This window comes from Genypterus blacodes, unplaced genomic scaffold (assembly GCF_046128005.1).
Source record: "Genypterus blacodes isolate CSIRO-AG114 ecotype Tasmania unplaced genomic scaffold, CSIRO-AGI_Gbla_v1 ptg000070l_1, whole genome shotgun sequence".
In the NCBI taxonomy this organism is placed as follows: Eukaryota; Metazoa; Chordata; class Actinopteri; order Ophidiiformes; family Ophidiidae; genus Genypterus; species Genypterus blacodes.
This window is the reverse complement of record NW_027466880.1, coordinates 980,564-1,000,000: the sequence shown is the minus strand read 5'-3', so window position 1 is coordinate 1,000,000 and position 19,437 is coordinate 980,564. Positions and strand designations below refer to the sequence as shown.

At 44.5% G+C, this 19,437-nt stretch overlaps 2 protein-coding genes across 2 annotated transcripts; both read right to left on the bottom strand.

Annotated features, from left to right (window-relative positions):
• Positions 1-8,762: 8,762 nt before the first annotated feature.
• LOC143005425 (neurogenic differentiation factor 4-like) lies at positions 8,763-10,868 on the bottom strand. Its single transcript, XM_076156838.1, has 2 exons — positions 10,809-10,868; positions 8,763-9,755 (listed from the first exon to the last, which is right to left on the bottom strand). Exons 1-2 carry the CDS (start codon positions 10,866-10,868, stop codon positions 8,763-8,765), a joined length of 1,053 nt encoding a protein of 350 aa, XP_076012953.1.
• Positions 10,869-15,182: 4,314 nt separating this feature from the next.
• endou (endonuclease, polyU-specific) lies at positions 15,183-17,931 on the bottom strand. The gene is made up of 9 exons (XM_076156906.1): positions 17,874-17,931; positions 17,612-17,734; positions 17,417-17,539; positions 16,341-16,512; positions 16,030-16,235; positions 15,787-15,900; positions 15,606-15,712; positions 15,380-15,522; positions 15,183-15,303 (listed from the first exon to the last, which is right to left on the bottom strand). Exons 1-9 carry the CDS (start codon positions 17,929-17,931, stop codon positions 15,183-15,185), a joined length of 1,167 nt encoding a protein of 388 aa, XP_076013021.1.
• Positions 17,932-19,437: the final 1,506 nt, after the last annotated feature.

Below are 19,437 nucleotides of genomic sequence, written 5' to 3'. Positions count from 1 at the left end.
GGGGTTGGGTATAACCTAAAGGCACCTTGCATCCCCGCGCCCTGATTGGTGGGCCCCTCGGCCAATAGGAGCCCAGCGTTTCCCCTTCACTGGGTGTTTGAGAATCAGAGGCAGGAGTGATAATGCTGCTGTCGATTCTGCTCTCTCCTTCCCTCCCTCACTGCCGTCCTGACATTCTTCCTCTGCTATTTACTATTGACATTTTTTTTTCTCCCTCCGTTTGTTTCCTTGTCTCACTCGATTGGCCGCCTCGTGCTTTACGCTGGCCGCATCTCAATGGAACCTCAGCGTCTGCCGTTGCAATGCTCACATGCGGCTGTGAATGTGTACTGGGCCGCTTTCTCCTCCTCTGACTGGTGGAGACATGAAGCAGCTGTAAAATAACTAATATCACACACATTTACTGTGTTTAAGTATTTATATTTAGCGCTACATTGTTCCCTTACACATCTATATTTCATGTTTACTCTATTGTACTGGTTCCCTTGCAGATTCTGGCTTGAAATTCAGTAATAGCTCATAGAATTTAGCCTTTAGGTACAAAGTTGCTTTAGGTTAATGACATAATGAATGAATTGAAAAGAGATTTGGTATATCTTACAGTTTTAAAACCATAAAACTTATGTTTATGGGAGCAACCTTAACTCTTAACTTAATTGATCACTTCCTCCTCCCTGTGTATTTGGCTGATGCAGTGTGTAAGCGTGTGTGAGAGCAGAACACAAAGGTACGATAGAGAGACGTGTGGGAACGTTGAGGTGTAACAGCAGGAGGCCGACGGCTGCGGTGGCACAAAATGAAGCTCAGTGTGAATTCAGTGTGTGACAGCGACTTCACTCTGATCTCCTCCCATGGGAGCAGCAACAACCGTCACCTGACTGCAGCTTCAGTCAATATGGAGAGATCGCTGTCCTGCTCAAACCTTGATATGGATGTAATGAAGGTTAACAAAGAAGAAAAGTGTTTGTTCGTGTGTGTGTGTGTGTGTGTGTGTGTGTGTGTGTGTGTTAGCGAGCCAGGTATGGTTTCCTCATTAGTAGAGTCGGGCTGAATAATGCAGGTAGCAGTATTGTTGTGGCCAATGAGCCAGGTGCTAATACGGCTGTGTGAGGGCAGAGGGGCAGACGCAGCATGACTTTAATGGATGTCACCATTGGAAACTGAAACCAAACCGCTAGACTCAGGTAACACATCATTCTCTCTTTCTCTGTGTGTGTGTGTGTGTGTGTGAGTCAGAGCCCTGCATTGTATAGTTCTGCCCTTGGAGGAAACGCGTGAGAGCGTCCACGGGCCTGTTCACCTCTAATTTTAGCCGCCGATGTTGAACGACGAGTCCTTCCTGAAGATACAGACTTCAGTTTGATGCAGAACACAAGTGAGAACCAGCCGGTATCCAGACGTCACACTCATCATCACCCAGACAGCATTTTCACAAGATTTAATGAAGCATTACACACACACACACACACACACACACACACACACACACACACATACACACACACACAGTCGCTGCTCCATTTGCTAGAACAGAAACAGTTTGTTTGTCCTGTCGTGTGACCTGTGTGCTTTTTGCTGCGCCCGCACGCACGCCCGCACACACACACACACACACACACACACACACACACACACACACACACACACACACACACACACACACACACACACGTCTGACCCTGCACAGTAACAGGACAATGGCAGCTCTACACGGCCATTTGATGTAGTTTGCTAAAGGAATAAAACTCTTTGACGTATCTGAATATCTCAAGATCCAAAAACATGTTCACTGTTATTTATTATAATTCATGTTTCAGAAACATGATGACGTAACGCGTGGTCGTCTCTGACACCGACACTTCATCCACACATGAAACAGATCTCGCTCTCTTTCTCTCTCGACCCTTCCTCTACCGCCCTGGAGATGATGTGTACGAAAGGTCAGAGGTCAGGCGTGAGTGCAAAGTCTTGTCTTTGGCTGATATCCACCTGGGAGAAACCTTTAGAGCTGCAGGAAAACTCTTTCTTTCTTTATTGTAATAATGAAGGGAGTGCAGGCGTGTGTGTGTGTGTGTGTGTGTGTGTGTGTGTGTGTGTGTGTGTGTGTGTGTGTGTGTAATACACTGACTCAGTAGATGCTTTGGTTCCTACCTGAGCCCCACATTGGTGGCACGTGTCCTCCCGCAGGCTCAAACTGATCCGGAGTCACGACCCAGTAATGTTTCCAAACGTCAGCGAGTCAGCCAGCGTGACAAGCGGCTGTCGTCCCCTCTGACAGTTATAAAGCAAACGCTCACGTTACTGCGCAGACATATCGAAGGCAGCAGGGAGTTTTTGGCGAGCGCAGACGCCCCACCGGTCAGCTGGAGAGCGTAGAGGGAAAATGCTCAGTGCAGGCAGCCACATGCCCACACTGCAGCTGCATCACACTGCAAACCTCCTCATGTTCTGCTTCTTATTCTCTCTCTTTCTCTCTCTCTGTATCTGTATCTGTATCTGATCTCTCTCTCTCTCTGTTTCTCTACGTTTTCCCCCCTCACACAACATTGATTTCCCCACCTTCCTTCCTGGGTGAGGAGGAAACAAGTGCACAAGATTCCAGAGGCTAATTCTGCTCCATAGGACAGGGAACTTAATATGTGAGGACAACTGTGGCAGGAGGGGAGAGGAGAGAGAGAGAGAGAGGGAGAGAGTGTGTGTGTGTGTGTGTGTGTGTGTGTGTGTGTGTGTGTGTAAGGGAGAGGAGGGGCAAGACAGAGATATGGTATGATGTCAAATCTGAGGAAAGCAGGAGTGGAGGGTGTGTATTTGAGGAGGGGGGCCAGCAAGTCCCTGAAACCTGAGAGACGTCGAGAAGGAGAAGAAAACGTGAGGGAGCAAAGAAGAAGAAGAAGAAGAAGAAGAAGAAGAAGAAGAAGAAGAAGAAGAAGAAGAAGAGGCAGATGAAACCTGATTTACAGGCACACATGCTGTGGCTTTGTTTGTTTGATTTGGAAAAGGTTTCACACCCCGATGAGCGTGGCTAATGTGTTTCTGTCTGAGACACAGTGAGACACATTAAACGTCCTCTGGCCTTAAGGACTTACAGACACATAATGTGACACAGCCATGAAGAAGAGTGCTCAAAACACAAAAATGAATTGAAATTGTTTTAGAAGCTTTTTGAATGAGAGACTGAAAAAATAGGAATGAAGTCGTTCAAATCACTCCGTCTGACACTTTATCTCACGTTACTCTGGAGATACAAGGTTTTAAAGTAAACCTGTGACCTCGTTGTTTAAAGAAAATTAATGTGGCTGAGAAGAAGTACAAAACAGAATAAAATGGAAATACTCGTGTAAAGTACATCAACCATAAAATTCTACTTGAAACTATATTTGAGTCGATGTATTCTACATAGTTACATTTCACTCCTACAACCATGACATCAATCACTTAGTTCTAGTCATTACACACACACACACACACACACACACACACACACACACACACACACACAGCCAGATTAAGCATATCTATCATTGGTTAACACACGACAGACACCAATGAAGTCATTCCAAACATTTTTCTTGTTTCTTTTTACTTTGTAGTGCTAATTAAACATTTTCCTGGGTGTTAGTAATGAAACCAGGCTTTGCTCCGATACTTTCATGTGGTTATGTACACTGATTAGGTATCTGTGTTAATATCCTTGCACATGTATCCATATTACTCACTCACACTTTGGCCCTCAGCAGCAGCGTTTTATTTGCACAGTCGGCAGCAGCAAAACACCCACCAGCTTTAATTTGTCACTCAGCGCCGCACCTAAACTGGTGATGAGCTGAGGGAAGATGAAATCAAATGATACCCACGAGTGGTTCTGACATGAGAACACACAGTGACGAACGCTGACACAAATGCAAAACGTGATACGCTGCGAGTGAATCCTGCCATTCCACGCTGCTTGCCAGTTAAAGGTGTGAATTCAGATTGGATGTCCTATAAAGTGCTTGCAAAGTGTCATTTAAGGGAAGCCGAGGAGAGAGAGAGAGAGAGAGAGAGAGAGAGAGAGAGAGAGCTGTAGGGAGAGAGAGGTAGAGGAGAAGGAAGGGGACAGCAGTGAGGTGAGACTGACGCATGGCGCAATGTCGAGTAAATGTCAGTCTAATTCTGATTTGCGTACAGAATGCAGCTCTGCACAATAAGGTTAAATTATATGGGTTAAGTGAAGTCTATCAAAGCTGTATTAGTGGTCTAATGGGCTCTGGCTGTTAGTGAAGAGAGGCTGAAACCAGACGAGGCCTTTTTAAAAAATGAGAGTTTAATGCTGCCAGTAAAACAGCGCCTCTGGCGTCTTCACACACTTGGCAGGGACACACACTGCTGCTGCTGCTGCTAAGGGCAGAGACCGACGTGATCTCTGCTCCAGTTTGGATTCAAGACACCTTTGCTTTGATTTCCGATCCCCACTAACGCACGAACACACACACACATACACACACGCGTGCTCACAAAGAAAGTACAAACACACTGACGCGTTCTGGCATCTTGCCACATAGGGGGTTAGGTTAGGGGACACTGAGGAAGGACATGAAAACTGGAGCAGTAAGCACATTTCACCAGAGGGATACAGTTACAGATACACACTCGCTGCTTCCTCCCCCCCCCCCCCCCCCCCCCCCCCTCTCTCTCAGGGTCGCTCTCCTCGGTCACCCTCCCTCTCTTTTCTCCACAATACATTTACTCTTATTTTACAAGAATTGTTGCCGTAAACTCCATACTGGACATCGTATTCCCCTCTGCCTGATCTATAAATGTGCATCTCACTCTCCTCACTATGAAAAGAGGAGATTGACACTGAGATCTTTATTGTTCTTGAAATGTACAGATCTAAGCTGAGCCTGGAGGTGACTGTGTACGTCCATGGACAGATACATTCCTGTTGGTGGAGTAGGGGTGTGTGTGTGTTTGTGCAATGGTAGGTCAACTATGCTGGGGACTATGAAATTACCAAACAAGCTTACACAAGTAATTATTCCGCTCTATCATCTGCATCATTTTTGGTCATCACAGCCACAAAAACGTTGCTTTGTGTGATATTTTTACTGGAACCGCTGGAAAGATGGAGACAAGGCATGCGCATACATTTTGGTGTCATTAACATCGCACACAGATATGTTTAGATTCATTAAACAAGCTGTTTGTCTCAGTCTCCAGGCAGGCCAGCAAATGTATTGAACAATAAACATCAGCCCATAAAACACTTCTATTTCCAAAGGTGCCATCTGTGCTGTTTTTACTGTAACGTGTCAGTGGGGGTTTGTTGTTGTTGTTGTTGTTGTTGTTGTTGTTCATTTTCACCAGTTGTCCCTGTAATCCTGAAGGCCACCATACGCTTTTAGTCTTCATTTTCAATCTCAAAGATAAAAAGCACCAGGCACTTCCTGTCTCCTGGCCCTATTAGCTACTGCCCTTCATTGTTTCCTTTGATGATATAATCAGTCTGATTTCCTTGATTAATCCCTTTCTCATGTCCCTCCATGGTGATTAATTACAGAATTTGATGATAGTGTGCTGGAGATCTATTCAGGCAGCTATCATGAGTCAAGTCCCCAGGTTCCTTCATTAGCCTGATTATTCTGATGCAAACACATACCACCAAACTGTTTACATGCAAATAGCTTCATTCTGTTCCCACTCAGCTCTCACACTGTTTGCATGCAACATTCAACATATATTCAACTCACACTCACACTAATCTGTTTGAATCAGACTCTACCTCCACAGACGTTATGTCAGACATTTTTGAGGCATTATTGATAATATTTGTGTTATTTATGTTTTTCATGTGTTTAACAGATGACAGCGGGCTCTCTGTACTGTAAGTGCATGCAGTTGTACAATAGCGACACTTAGTGGCCAAAACGGTCAACTGTCATACAAATACATTTCAGTAACATGTTATCCCCGCTTGGTGGCAGTGTAGCTCTACTCTTCAGTGACAAATGTGTTTAATGAGAATTCTGTCACAAATTATAACCATAAACAACAACTTATTTCTTATATAACCTCTTTTATTAAGGTTAAGTTAATTTGACATAAATGTAATACTGTGTGCGCCTGTTTAGGTGTTTGCGTGTCTATGTGAAACAGCTCCATGTTGTTGTGTAACAGATAAACTGACGCGCTGAGGACTGACTGCCCCTCTCCCCTCAGGATTAGTGACTTAATGCAACCATTCAGACACTGAGCTCTGATCAGCTGCTTAATACAGTTTTATCCCTAATAACTGCGCATGCATGTCCGCACAGATCCACACTGCACATGCACAGACACATGGTCTGCCTGGTAACACGTACACACACACATACACACAATGCATTATGTATATTGTTCTGTGTATTGTCTCAGACGTTCAGATAATCCTCAGACTGGGGAGGAGGGACGGGGGGAAGGTTACTCATTTCTGTTTAAATGACTACAAGCATAATTTTGAGGCACCGCTCCTCTGCTCCACTTGATTTTGGTGACAAATACTGTATTCTATTGTATGTGTCTGATGGTTTTTAGTTACAAGTAAGGTTTACTGATTGAGACTTCAATGTGACAAAAGTCATAAACCTTGAAGCAGACATATTTTTCATCTTATCTAAAGAGTTATAGGAGGTTGCTACTAACTGAAGCTGTTGCTACTAACTGAAGCTGTTGTTTGGTATTGTATGTCTAAACTCTGTCACATTCTGTTCATTATTTCTACAATTTTCAAATTCCAGAATCCAGTTTTGGGGATATACTTCATAAATTCATTCATTTTAGATAGTCTTGATTACTTTTCACTGCTTATGCGTTTCACTTAGGTTTAATATTTTATAAGTTTTAACCTTAATGGAGCATTTTTTCCCCTCTGGTATTGTAGTTTTTACTTGTACAAAGGATTTGAAGATGTTCTGCCTCACACATTGAGTACAGTGTCCCAGTAAGGTGGGTGTGTGTGATGTCAGGAGCAGAGTGTGAGCAGTTGGGGGGAATATAAGATAAGGGGCCGGGGTGGTAATGTCATGCATCGCTCTCTTACCACCAACCTGAGTTTGTTACTATCAGGGCAGATTCCCTTTTTGTTCCATTTGCTCCCTGCCGCTCAACAGTCGCCTCTGGTTTCCTCCCTGTTTGCGGTGCAACGAACTCACACCAGCTTACGTTAATCCCAAACAAAGCAAGATATTCCTCCCAGGTCAGGTCAAGCGTGGGCCGTCCATCAGCGTGTTTATCAGGATTACAGGCATCCCATCCATGATATAACCTCTCACATCAAACACACCTAACGCCCTTATTGCAGATGGAGAGACGGTGTGTATGATGTGCAGATATGCAAGGGAAGATAAGTTGACCGACAGAACGACAATGCAAGTGGCTACCGTGATTCCTTCGGACCACTCCCACCAATGAGCCATGACCCATAGTGACCTCGTGACCCCGTCCTTGCTGACCTCTCAGTGGGTGGCCTTCACTCTCCCTAACAACCAACAAAGGTGGAGTGCAAAGTTCCTGATGCGTCCTTATAATGACTTTATCCCTTCTCACTTATGCAGTTGCTCTGATTTATGTTTATGTTCTGTTTTCCACCTGATGTCCATTGATGTTTCTGCTGATCTGATCTATTCCTGCCTCTCCATCAACAGAGGGAAGGTCAGTTGTTCATGAATAATGTATAGACCTGATCCCTCCAGTCACCATATAGTTTATGTGCCTCCGTGTGTGTATTCTACACGCAAGGTATGAATGCAGGTACGTGTTTTATTGCATACTGTAGATGTGTGTGAAGTGTTGGTCTGGGTAGATGTCAGGACAGCATCACGCAGCCCTGTTAATCATGAATCTTTATCTTAAAATCCTTCCTCAAATATCCTCTGTTTCATTAGGAGACGGCCAAAGGATTAGTGAAGCTAAACCATCAGAGCCTGAGTAGAAAAACCAAGAAATTAAGAACTGAGTCTATTCCTGCACACACACACACACACATACACACACACTGATTTGGATTTTCAACATTTTAATAACATTAATCCCTTAAAAAATGAAAAACAAAGGGGACAAATAAACAATAAATGAATCCAATGCAGTATTTGCTCAGTTTCTATTTTTTACTAAAGTTCACCTGAGAATGTCGCATCTGAACGTCCACATTGATCTTCAACTTGCAGTTCTCTCAAAATCAGCTACATCACGCTAACAAATCTACATGGAAATAATGTATCTATCAAATGAAAACATTCAATTCAAATTCAATAAGAAAGGAAAAGTGGACACAAAGTAAAGAGATCATCAGTCTATAAGTTACAAACAAAGAAATGACCTAGATAGACAAATATATACATATAAAGCAAACACATAGAGAACACAAGAATGAAGAAAAGAGTCCATATATATTAAATTATAGAATAAATAACATTTGTGTGTAATATCTGTTGAATATTACCAAAGCTTAATTAGAAGTGCTTACATTAGGACGTTGCAGATCAGTCAAAATGGCTAACGCAAGTTTTCCCTTTCAGATTAATCATTTGGTCATCAGTGTTCAAGAATTTGTGTCACTTAAAGTCAAGTATTTAAGTTTGTAACTATGTTTAGTGCTTGTAACGGTGCCCCACATTCACTTGTAAACAAATCACCTCTCCTGCACCGTCAGACTGTCTGAGAGCCTCATCCTCCCGTCTTAAAGTCAGTGTCAGTCAGCGTTAATGAAGGATGAAGCCTGGCAGAGTCCACCCTCCTGATCCCTCTTAGTCTCTGTAGGTTACCAGTCGAGGGGGCATGTGTGCTGCACGGTAGGAGTCGTACGAGCCCTCTAAGTGTATGTCATAACCAGTGGTCTGATAGAGGCCCTGCTCCACCGGGGAGGGGGAGTAGTGGTGTGGGGGGAGGTAGTGGGGTGACGTCTCTTGTTTGGGCACCAGGTTGCTGCTGATGCTGAGCGGCGGCGTCGGAGGGCCGTCGTACGGTGGCGTTCCGGCGCTGCCGCCGTTGTATTCGTGTGGGGGCTGATTCTCATACGCGCCACCCTTCATCGCCCTCAGGTGAAGCAGGTGGGCAGAGTCAAAAGTGCCGTACGGGGGGCTCGGCAGGCCTGGGGAGGAGTAGTTCATACCGTTGAGTGAATTTGGTGGTGGCCTAGGCCCGTTTCTGTCCTCAGGCCTCGGGCCGGCACCGGCGGTGGGGCCCAGCTGCAGGCAGCCGGCCACCAGGTTGGTGGTGGGCTGCGAAAGGCCCTTACACAGGGTCTCAGTGAAAGCTCTGCTCTCTGTGGACACGCCCCCGTCCAGGGCCTCGGACAGGGCGCAGATGTAGTTGCGTGCCAGCCGTAGCGTCTCGATCTTGGACAGTTTCTGTGTTTTGGATTGACAGGGCATGATGGTGCGCAGGTTCTCCAACGCGTCGTTCAGGCCGTGCATGCGTGAGCGCTCCCTGGCGTTGGCTTTGACGCGGCGTGCACGGAAACGCTCCTGCCGGGCCTTGGTCATTCGCTTTTTCTTTGGCCCCCGACGTTTGGCCCCGTTCTCATCCTCCTGTCCTTCCGCCTCATCCTCGTCATCTTCCTGTTCGTCCTCACTCCCCAGCTCCCTGTCCTGATTGTCCATTCCGCCTGTTCTATAGCCCTGCGATGACACTGATGTGTTGCCATCAGGTGAGTCCATGTCACCATCCATCCACTGCAGAGGGCTGAGCACCTCTTCTGTCTCCTCCTGTCTCATGTGTGGCTTAGCCATGATGTCACCCTGTAAAGAAGAACAGATCTGTCAAATACACATACTGGGTTTCCTGTTGTATCACACCATCATCCATTCATGTGCACCTTTAAAACCTGTTACAACATTGTCTGGGCTAAGCGCTGTCAGACTCTGACCTCCTTCATGGTTTCCTGTAATTAGGGCTAATCTGGTCCCTGAGTCATGTTGATGCAAACTCAGATCTGCTGAAGCCTCAGACGCTCTCATGACACAAAAACAAGAACATCTCACTTCACTGTACAGATTTATGATTGTTTTATACATGTATTTTATTATTTTTATATTCTAGTGTAAGATTTCTCTTTTTGTTAGTACTTCTCTTTTATTTTCTTAACTTTGTGGGTGATAAACCGAGAATACCACAATTAATTATTCTAGTTTACAACAACTTTGTTCCTTTCAACGTTCTTAACTGAATTTGATAGTAAATATACAGTAACTTGGTGTAAACGGGCGGATATCCGTTCCAGTGTAAGGTCTTCAGCACCGGACAGCTCCACAGGTGGACGCTGACCGGCCGAGGAGCGAGGAGAGTGACGCACAGCTCAGCTCACAGACAGATGACGTATTTGTGTTTCTTTTGTTAAATGTGCATTCATGTAGTTTAATTTACTTTGTGTCCCCTCTGTCCCTCTGTCCCTCTGTCCCTCTGTCCCGGCACGTAATCCCGCTCATTTTGAAAGCAGATAAACTCAGGCTGCGTCTTCAAACTGGGCCATCGCAGGATTTGCTGCGTGGATGAAGCGGCGACCATGGGATTAAAATGAAAGATCGACCTTCCCAGATCAGTGACAGAGGATTCAGACTGAAGTGGGACAGAGGACCGACATAAATATCAAGTATAGAATGTGGACAAATGGCAGGACAGTCAGGTTATAGCAATAGGTTATACCTTTATAGCAATTTTGCAGTTAAGATCGATAAGTTTAAGATCAGGAGAACCACACACGATCACACAAACGCACAAACCCACACACAAACATACACACACACTCTTTAAAACTACTTCACACACACTTGAGTCGTGTGTTAAGTTCTCACCTGAACTGGACGTTTGGCAGATGATACTTGTCTCTTCTTCACTTTAGCGTCTCTGTCCATCCAACGGTGTGTGTGTGTGTGTGTGTCCTCCGTGTGAGCAGCACCCAGACCGGCTCAGTGCGGGTCACTCTGCGGGGGCTCCTGCTTATAACCCCCCCGCATCAAGCTCCTCCCCCTCCGCCTCCTGCTGCTGACGCGCTGGAGCTTGCGCGTGGCCGGCCCGTGGCATCCTATAGCCCGCGCGTGTGTGTGTGTGTGTGTGTGTGTGTGTGTGTGTGTGTGTGTGTGTGTGTGTGTGTGTGTGTGTGTGTGTGTGTGTGTGTGTGTGTGTGGAGGGTCAGGGAGATGTGCGTATAGGTTTTCCAGACAAGCAACAGAGGCCAGCGGGCCCTTTGTTGCCGCCAAATCCGCACTTGTGTGTATGTGTGTGTGTGTGTGGCGCGGTGCGGAGACGCGCTCAGCCGCATGAGTCTAACCGCATGTGACAGCTTGAAGTCGCGTGTGAGCAGGTGTTCGCTCCGGCGCCGCTTCCATCCCTCCGCACGGCCGACACAGGCCGAGTTCTCTCTTCATTTGGACTTTGATCAAATTGTCGATATATCGCTGATAGATCAACGGAGAAAGCATGCATCCGCTATGATTTGAGGTTTTATTATTGGAAAGTATTTGTGTTTAGTTGAATGAGAAACTATCCATTAGTTATCCACTTGATCCATTTTACAGTATAACTATAGAGTTTAAGGTAGAAGTGGTTGAAGGTGGATTTGAGTACTTGAAAGCATCACGACTGCAGTACAAACATTTTTTCACTTCTAAGGTTTTTTTTAATGATTTGTGTCAGTATCTTCATTAACGACTGACAAACTCTTGATGAGCACAAGAGTCGTGAAAATCAAACTTGATTGTAATATCTTAAAACTATTTAACTATCTAACTCACTTTACAAGATGATATCAAGTATTTGAACTAAACACATGACTGAATGTTGTAGAAAATGACTCACATTGATGAGTTTGTTTGACATATAGAATCAGAATCAGAATCAGAATAGCTTTATTGCCAATTAAGTTTACACTTCAAAGGAATTTGTTCTGGTCGTTGGTATATACATATAAAACAACAACTGTGCAAAAAAAAAATTAAAAAACATGTAATTTTAATAAATTAACTAAATCAAATAAAGTTAAACGTGCAAAGAGAGGAGAGAGGATGGACCTAATGACTACTTCCCTCCTGTATGTGAAGAAAATAATAATAATACTAACTACTAAATAACCTGTACATGGAAATGTGCAACACACACGGACCAGACTAGCAGTAGTTGGACTGTACAAGTCATCGGCCGGGTCACCGTCCCCTCGTCTGCTTATACATTTTCTGCACGTGTGTATCACATTCTACAGGTCCCATCTCTTTCTTTTCTGTCTCTCTCTCTTTCTATCAAAAAAGGATCTCCAAAATGTCCCATAACTGTACGCTTACTGTCACGTCAAATGCTTTCCTCAATAAAAATATATCAAAACAGGAAGAAAAAAAAGAGAAAAAAAAGTTCAATGCTGATTTACAGATTAAAGATCCTATTATGGATTTTTTAGAGAAACCTATAAGAGATTCACAAGTTTCAAGGTGGTGAGCCTAAAGGAAAGCTCATCAGAGGAGCAGAAAGCTTCATGCTGACAGACAGTTTGAGGTATGAGGGTGTATAGTTTGTTGCGTGGTGTCTGTTCACCCAGAGGATCTCATTCAGGGTTCATTCCCAGGACATGAACCCTGCCCACCGCTCGTTCCTGTGGGTCCTCTGAGTTTTCTATTCCACACCTGCAGCCTGAAATGGGAATAGCAGAGCGGTGCCTCTCGTGTCCCCGGAGTAGAACCAACGGGGGAATATACGTTAAAGCAGAGGGCCCGTGTTCTCGCTGCACACACTCGCCTCAGAGTTTATGAGAGTAAAACACACATTTGAGAGATGACTTTGTGTTATAGGAGTACACTGCACCCCAATGACATCATATAAAGGCCAGTCACTGAGATTTGACCCAGTTAGGTTTGTCCAGTCTTAATCAAGTGGCATACAGTGTTTGCTACTGTATGTTTTCCATAATGTCCTTTGGTCCCTCAGTGCTGGACACACATGATGTCCTGCTACAGATGGTCATATCTTATTTCACCTCTCTGTGGATCAGATGCTCGTCTGTCCTCCACAGCTTCCACTCAATATGTCAACAGACGATGTTCCCTCCCCTTCTCTGGGTGTTGTAGCACATTTGTTACGTGAGACTTTACTTGTTGTGGTTCAAAATAAATGAACGACAAATAAAACTTCACTTCAGTTCACACACAAATGTGACCTTCCCTCCAATTCCCAGTGTTCCTGAATGCAACAGTGGGAGAAAATGGGCTGTGTCCATCTGTCATTCTGGAAGTCTCAGGAGAAATGCCAATGCTGCAGCCTGTTTGTGTGTGTGTGTGTTCATGTTTAGTGGATAGATTGCATGCATGCAATGAATTCTGACTTTATTACAGAATATCAGCAACCTTAAATGTTTATTGAAGTGATCAGATAACAAATTCACTTCTTTACATATATCTGTAGCGTCCTATAGATAAACATATAGGCCTACATATGGCTGCAACCTTCATCAAATGGTTCAGATTGCATTCAAAAAAGGCGATCGAACTTCAGAGAATGAACGTTAGTCTGTGTTTCATGGTCCCCCATCAACTTTACAATTGGCCTGCATCTATAAGCCAAACTTGAACCTCCCTCCAGGCCAGCCCCGGCCCTGGGGAGACACGGGGTGATGTTGACCATGTGTCCTCCTACTAACCATCTCATTGACGGTCCCCACTAGGTAAAATAGACACCCCCCCTCCCTCAACCCTTAAACCCCCTTAACCCTTCCCTAAACCCTCTGCTGGCCCCCTGTTGTGCGTGTTCATTGGCTGACCGCCTTCAGGCGTCCCTTTTCCACGGGTCCATTGTTTGGCCCCATAAGCAGCTTTGTTTCTGCATGTGCAGCTGGGCTAGCCCGCGCAGCCATTAGCCGCAACACGCTAAAGGGAGAGCGCGGTAATATAATTACAAAACAAAAGTCAGGTGGCTCACGAGATGTGCCAGGAGGAGCCCATTTGGAGGAGATGCGAGGACACGCTGGCGGGTGGCCAGCTATAATTCGATTATGAAGTTGTGTGAGTGACAAAAGAACAATTGAATCTTTTTTTTTCTTTCATTGATTTAATTTGATTCCATTTGGGTTGTAAAAAGAGGGCAGCATGAAAAGAGAAGATTTACTCTTCTAATTTCTAGAGTCACCAGCTCAGAAAACCTAATATGTTTGACAAAATCCTTCCCTGTGTTTACTTTATTGTCATGTTGCTGGCAGTCTGGCTCTGCATGTGAGGCCCAAATCAGATGAATCAGTGGAGGCCGCAGTTTTCCTGTGAAGTGACTGGTCTTCTGTTGTTGGTCTGCATGAATGAACCCAGACTGGTGCACAATGGGATCAGTGGCAGATCCATCTCCTGTAATACTTTCTTTAAACAGGCCTGCAAGTGTGTCCCCCTGTTCTGTCGGCAGACCCGAATTTATCCTGTTAGTCACCCTAGATGAGTGAAAGAGTAAAATCAACCCCCATCCCAGCTGGACACACACGCACAAAGAAGCACTCACACACACACACACACACACATGCAGTTAACGCCAACTGGGCACACAGCACAACGCACACAGCTTTATGGACAGCTGATAAGAGCAGGTTTAGCTGGTGGCTACTGTTTGCAGCAGGTCAAGCAGAAGACAATCTGTTAATGTCTTTTTTGTTTCTATAGTTACTACTGCAAAAGGCTGCATTTTGTTTTTGTTATTTAATAAAGACAATAACAATTGTGTCAAATGCACGCGCGCGCACACACACACACACACACACACACACACACACACACACACACACACACACACACACACACACACACACACACACACTCTTACACTTGGCTGGTGTCAGTATTGTGCCCACTCAGAGTGTGTAAACGCCCATTTTTGTGGCCCATTAGGCACAGTTTGATGTTGCCCCTGGGAGCACAGCACATTCTCATGCTCCATGAGGTTTCCCTGCAGATTAATCAACCGCCTGCCGCACTCTTTCCTTTATAAGAGCGACCGTGCGGGCCTAGGTCAGACTTACAGAAAGGAGCCAACGCTGCAATATAAATAATTTTGTCAGATCACTCAGGGTGACTTTAATGGATCTTTCTGGGAATGAAAATCACCAGGTGTGTTACATAATATATGAACTGGCAGGATACGTCTAAATGAGACGAGTGCCTGTATTGGGGATGTAACAGGCTGGCTGTCAGTCAGTAGCTGATTGGGCATCAGTTCCTGGGTGAGGAAGGAAAGGCGGAGCCGATGAACTTCTTCCCATCGCCGTAGAAAGAGTTATCCCATGTGTACGTTTGGAGTATGAGCTCCTTTCCTCCCAGGCTCAGGCGACACCTCAAAATGAAAAGTAAAAAGCTCAGAAAAGATGCACATACAAGAAGAGATCATGGGGGCGTGTAGGTATACTGACTGTTTTCCAGGGCGAGTGATGTAGCAGAGGCTGTATAAGGCAAAATCGAACTCGGGGCTGCAGCCGATGATGGCAGAACCGACTTGTTTGAAGTATCCGTCCCACTTAAACTGCATTCCCAGGACATCAGGGTAGGTGGTCCACTGGAGGCCAAAACACAGACGTATCAAGAGATAGATGGACACTTGCAGAAAGCTATGGAGCGTGTTGAACTCTGGTTACTCACAGGCCCGTTGAAGCTGTGGCTGTAGTAGTTCAGCAGACCTCTTTTCTCCAGGCGATAAAACTGGATCCAGTTGTGGAAACCCGACACCTTTCCTCCCTTGATCTCTCCTAGTATACACAATGTGTTTCTTACAGTGAGAATGCATAAACATACTTGCATATGTGGGGTTGCAATGACAAACCTGCAAAGATGTGTTCAAAGCCACTGGAGTCCATCTTGTTGTTGTTGCGTGAGTAGAGGCCAAACCACATCATCGTCAGGTCATGAATGAACTCTTCCTCTGATGCATAGACACCTTAAAAATCCAAAATGATTCCTGTTACAAATACTTTACATCAGGGTCTAAGACCAAAGATATTACCAGGTCTCTTTGTTATTGTGAGCAGGGTCAGGATGGACCAGAATCAGAAGTGGACTTAAACACCTTTCGTGAGCAGGAAGGAAAACAGCTCTCGGCCCAGCTCAGTGTTGGACATGGTCTCCCTGACGAAGATGTCTTGCTCAGCAAGCTCCTGTGGAGTAAAGTCCTCATTCTGTCCGGTCATCCTCTGGTATTGTTCCAGCACAGCCACGAGAGCGGCGTAGGTGGGCTTGGAGAACAGAGAGCTCTCATCCAGGAAGCGGAACAAGCTGCAAACACACACAGGCGATGACAAAAAAAAGGCGTGAGAATGAGAAAATGAGAGGTGCGGTCTCGCATGTGGTCGCGCATAAATACGAGCGGTGTCTTCTCACGGCCGAGAGGAGAGGTCGTCCTGCGAGCTGGACTCAGAGCTGTGAACCAAAGCCTGAGGATCGATGATCAACTCAGAGGCTGAAGCCCTGTTGGTGTCTAGAGTATAGAGAACCTCGGACAGGGACTTGATCTCAGCGTCGGTGACAGTAACACCACCGCTACCTCCATCGCCTGCACAGGGGGAAGAGAGAGAAGAGAGACCACATCCTCATCCAGCACAAAGAATGGACCACCAATCGACCTGATGGTGGCGCTATAACAATATATAACAAACAGTTAAAATTTATCATTGGGCCTTGGTGGAGGTATGCAGTGTAATGAGACAAAAATGGTCCTGACTTAAGTAAAAAAATGTCTATAAATAAATCCATAAATCAAGATAGAAATGTCTTGTTTGAGTCAAGAACTACAATGAGCTGAATTAAAGAATGAAAGTTTAAAGGCATATTTCCTTTCTTATACTTATAAAAACATTTTTCTCATTACTAGTTTTAATGTTTCAAAGTGTTATGTTGTATATTTTTGCTACCTTAAGTAAAGAAGTATTGCGTATAAAGTAATTTCTGCTCACACATGGAACAGCTTTCAGAATATTGTTGAAAAGCAGTTGTTAAGATAATGTATGTATTATTATTTCATTTCCATAACAGAAGCGCTATTGTATAGAGAGGGCAGGTGTACTGTAATGCGGCGGTGCAAAACAAACTGGAGCTTTACTCATATGTTACACAGCACAACAGCGCCGCCTAGAGGTGATACTGTGAAACGAGATTTGGCCCAAGAAGTCAGTACAACCCAATCGGGGATCATGGAAATTAATCAGATACACACTTAGATAACAGAGATGTGGATGAAAGGTCACACTGAACACTTTCTGACTGTAATGCTCATTGATTATAGATTGAGAATTTGAGCTTTTGGAGCACATGAACGTGTTTGACTGCTGTTCTTTACGCTCAATGTCCACCATGTGAAAGTCAGCAGGTGTCACACAAACAGAGAGAGGCTAAAGGTGAGCGAGGTGCACTGTGGCACACTCGTGAAGGTCAGTTAGATGAAGCGTAGATCTGCTTACTGTCACACACGTCTTTGTAATCACTGCAGCAGTTGTTGTGCTGGCCGCACTTGGTGTTGCAGTGGCACTTGTTCTGAGAGTTGTAACCCTCGCCGCATCGGCCTGTACAGGACATGGATCCCTCTGGAAACAGAAGAAACTGTTGTGGTGGCACTTTGGTAAAGTTTGCAGTTTGCATGTGTTTTTGTTACTTACTTTTACATAATGCAGCATAGTCTGAACAACAGTCTTTGAAGCGCTCACAATGAGAGTTGCACTGACAGGGGTAATCACTGTCTGTTCCATAACCACAGCGACTCCGGCAGGAGTGCAGCGTGTCTGCAAACCAGCAGCACAGTCATATAACATCATACACCAGGATTATATGTAAATCAAAAGTAACAATGTGCCATGGTTATGTACACAAAACGGTTAGAATATGAAGGAGAAATGGAAATAAGGAGGTAGATTGTCTTACTGCTGTCTCCCTGGCTGAACAGGGTCACCCAGAGTGCAAGAAGAACAAAGACTTTCATCGTGGCTTGGCGGCAACCAGGAAACACGGTGAGCTGGCCGGTCCTGCTGGTCCTTTTATAGTGAGCTGCACGTCTGACCAGTCACAGCACTCACGTTAACCCTGCCCATTAGTCCAGATGTCAGTCAAAGTCTTTAGCCTAAAACAAGTTGTTAAAAGGGTCATTTATGATATTTGGAGGCTATTCTAATGGTAATGATCCATAAAGTTTTCCTGCCTCTTTCACAACTAATTTCCTCTTTTTGAAGATCAATCTACAGGATTCTTCACATAATGTTACAAAAGTGTCTATGAAAATGTTTTTTTTTTATGTAAAGAAGCATTCATTTTAAGCATCCATAAAAAAATGGGGACTGAAATGCACAAATAGATGGAAGTCTAACTTATTGCACTCCTACTCTAGCATTTATGCTCTTGGCTGTTGGTTTTGGAAGGAAATGCACTCAGGATTTCTTGTGACCCGAAGTTCTCTTATCTACCTATGTTGAACGCACTTATTGGAAGTCGCTTTGGATAAAAGCATCTGCTAAATGACCGTAATGTAATGTAATGTAATGTAATATAAAGTCAATTGTGTTTTTGTTTCCTCTCTGTGAAAGCACACAGCTGTTTGGCACATAGATGCTGCTTATCATAATAAAACCATATCAAGTTATGAACTCCGACCTGACTGCATTGCTACATTTCCTTCAATTTATATCCAACATTTATTCTGGGTTAAATTCGTATGGCTTAATATCTAAAGAACCCGCAGAACTATTTAGCAGGCCGACGTCCTCGAAAGCTGTGAGACATCCAATCGGCTCTACAAAGCTCTGCTGCACTTTGAAGGTCCTCGGACTTTCCTCCTGCCACAGCAGCCAGATGCTGCATTCACAGGATTGATGCCAGATAGCTCACCAAGAATAGCTCACCTGCTTTACTGAACCCGCTCATGCTGAGGTCACGTGGAAAACAAATGTGAAATAATGAAACCTTTAATAAAATGCTTATACACATACCAACCATGTTTAAGGATACAAATCCTGTTCAGAGGCGTTCAGGTGCCATAAGATACTTTTGTTTGGTCAGGTCACATGCAGCTATTGCCGCCTCCATGTGAGGTTCAATACACAATGTTCGATACACAATAGTCATTTATCACTCTTATGTCAATGATTTATGCAGTTCAAAAATTTCTGATTAGTAAAATGTATAGTTTATAGTGCTGGAAGAAACCGTACATTTAATTTTTACCACTTGATTGAAGGCTTGATAGTTGATTTTTTTTTTTAAATGAAGTTGTAGGATCTTGATGATAGGATCTCTTTGATGTGATCAATAATTCATTGTTTGTTTGTTTGTTTGTTTGAGTGCGCATGATTTATAAAAAAAGAACATTGCTACTATTGCACTGTACAAGAGCGTCTCATAAAGAGGCCACTCAGTGTGTATTAACTCCAGTTCCCTTGAAACGGCGTAAATCGTGTAGGTACGCTCCCGTACTCTAGGGGGCGCCATGCAAGAT

Excerpts from the sequence above, each read along its gene's own strand:
- LOC143005425 (XM_076156838.1), bottom strand. The coding sequence starts at position 10,868 with ATGGACAGAGACGCTAAAGTGAAGAAGAGACAAGTATCATCTGCCAAA. Across the intron at positions 9,756-10,808 it reads CTGCCAAACGTCCAGTTCAG|GGTGACATCATGGCTAAGCC; the intron begins GTGAGAACTTAA and ends TCTTCTTTACAG.
- endou (XM_076156906.1), bottom strand. The coding sequence starts at position 17,931 with ATGAAAGTCTTTGTTCTTCTTGCACTCTGGGTGACCCTGTTCAGCCAG. Across the intron at positions 17,735-17,873 it reads GTTCAGCCAGGGAGACAGCA|ACACGCTGCACTCCTGCCGG; the intron begins GTAAGACAATCT and ends GCTGGTTTGCAG. Across the intron at positions 15,901-16,029 it reads TTCCTTCCTGCTCACGAAAG|GTGTCTATGCATCAGAGGAA; the intron begins GTGTTTAAGTCC and ends TGGATTTTTAAG.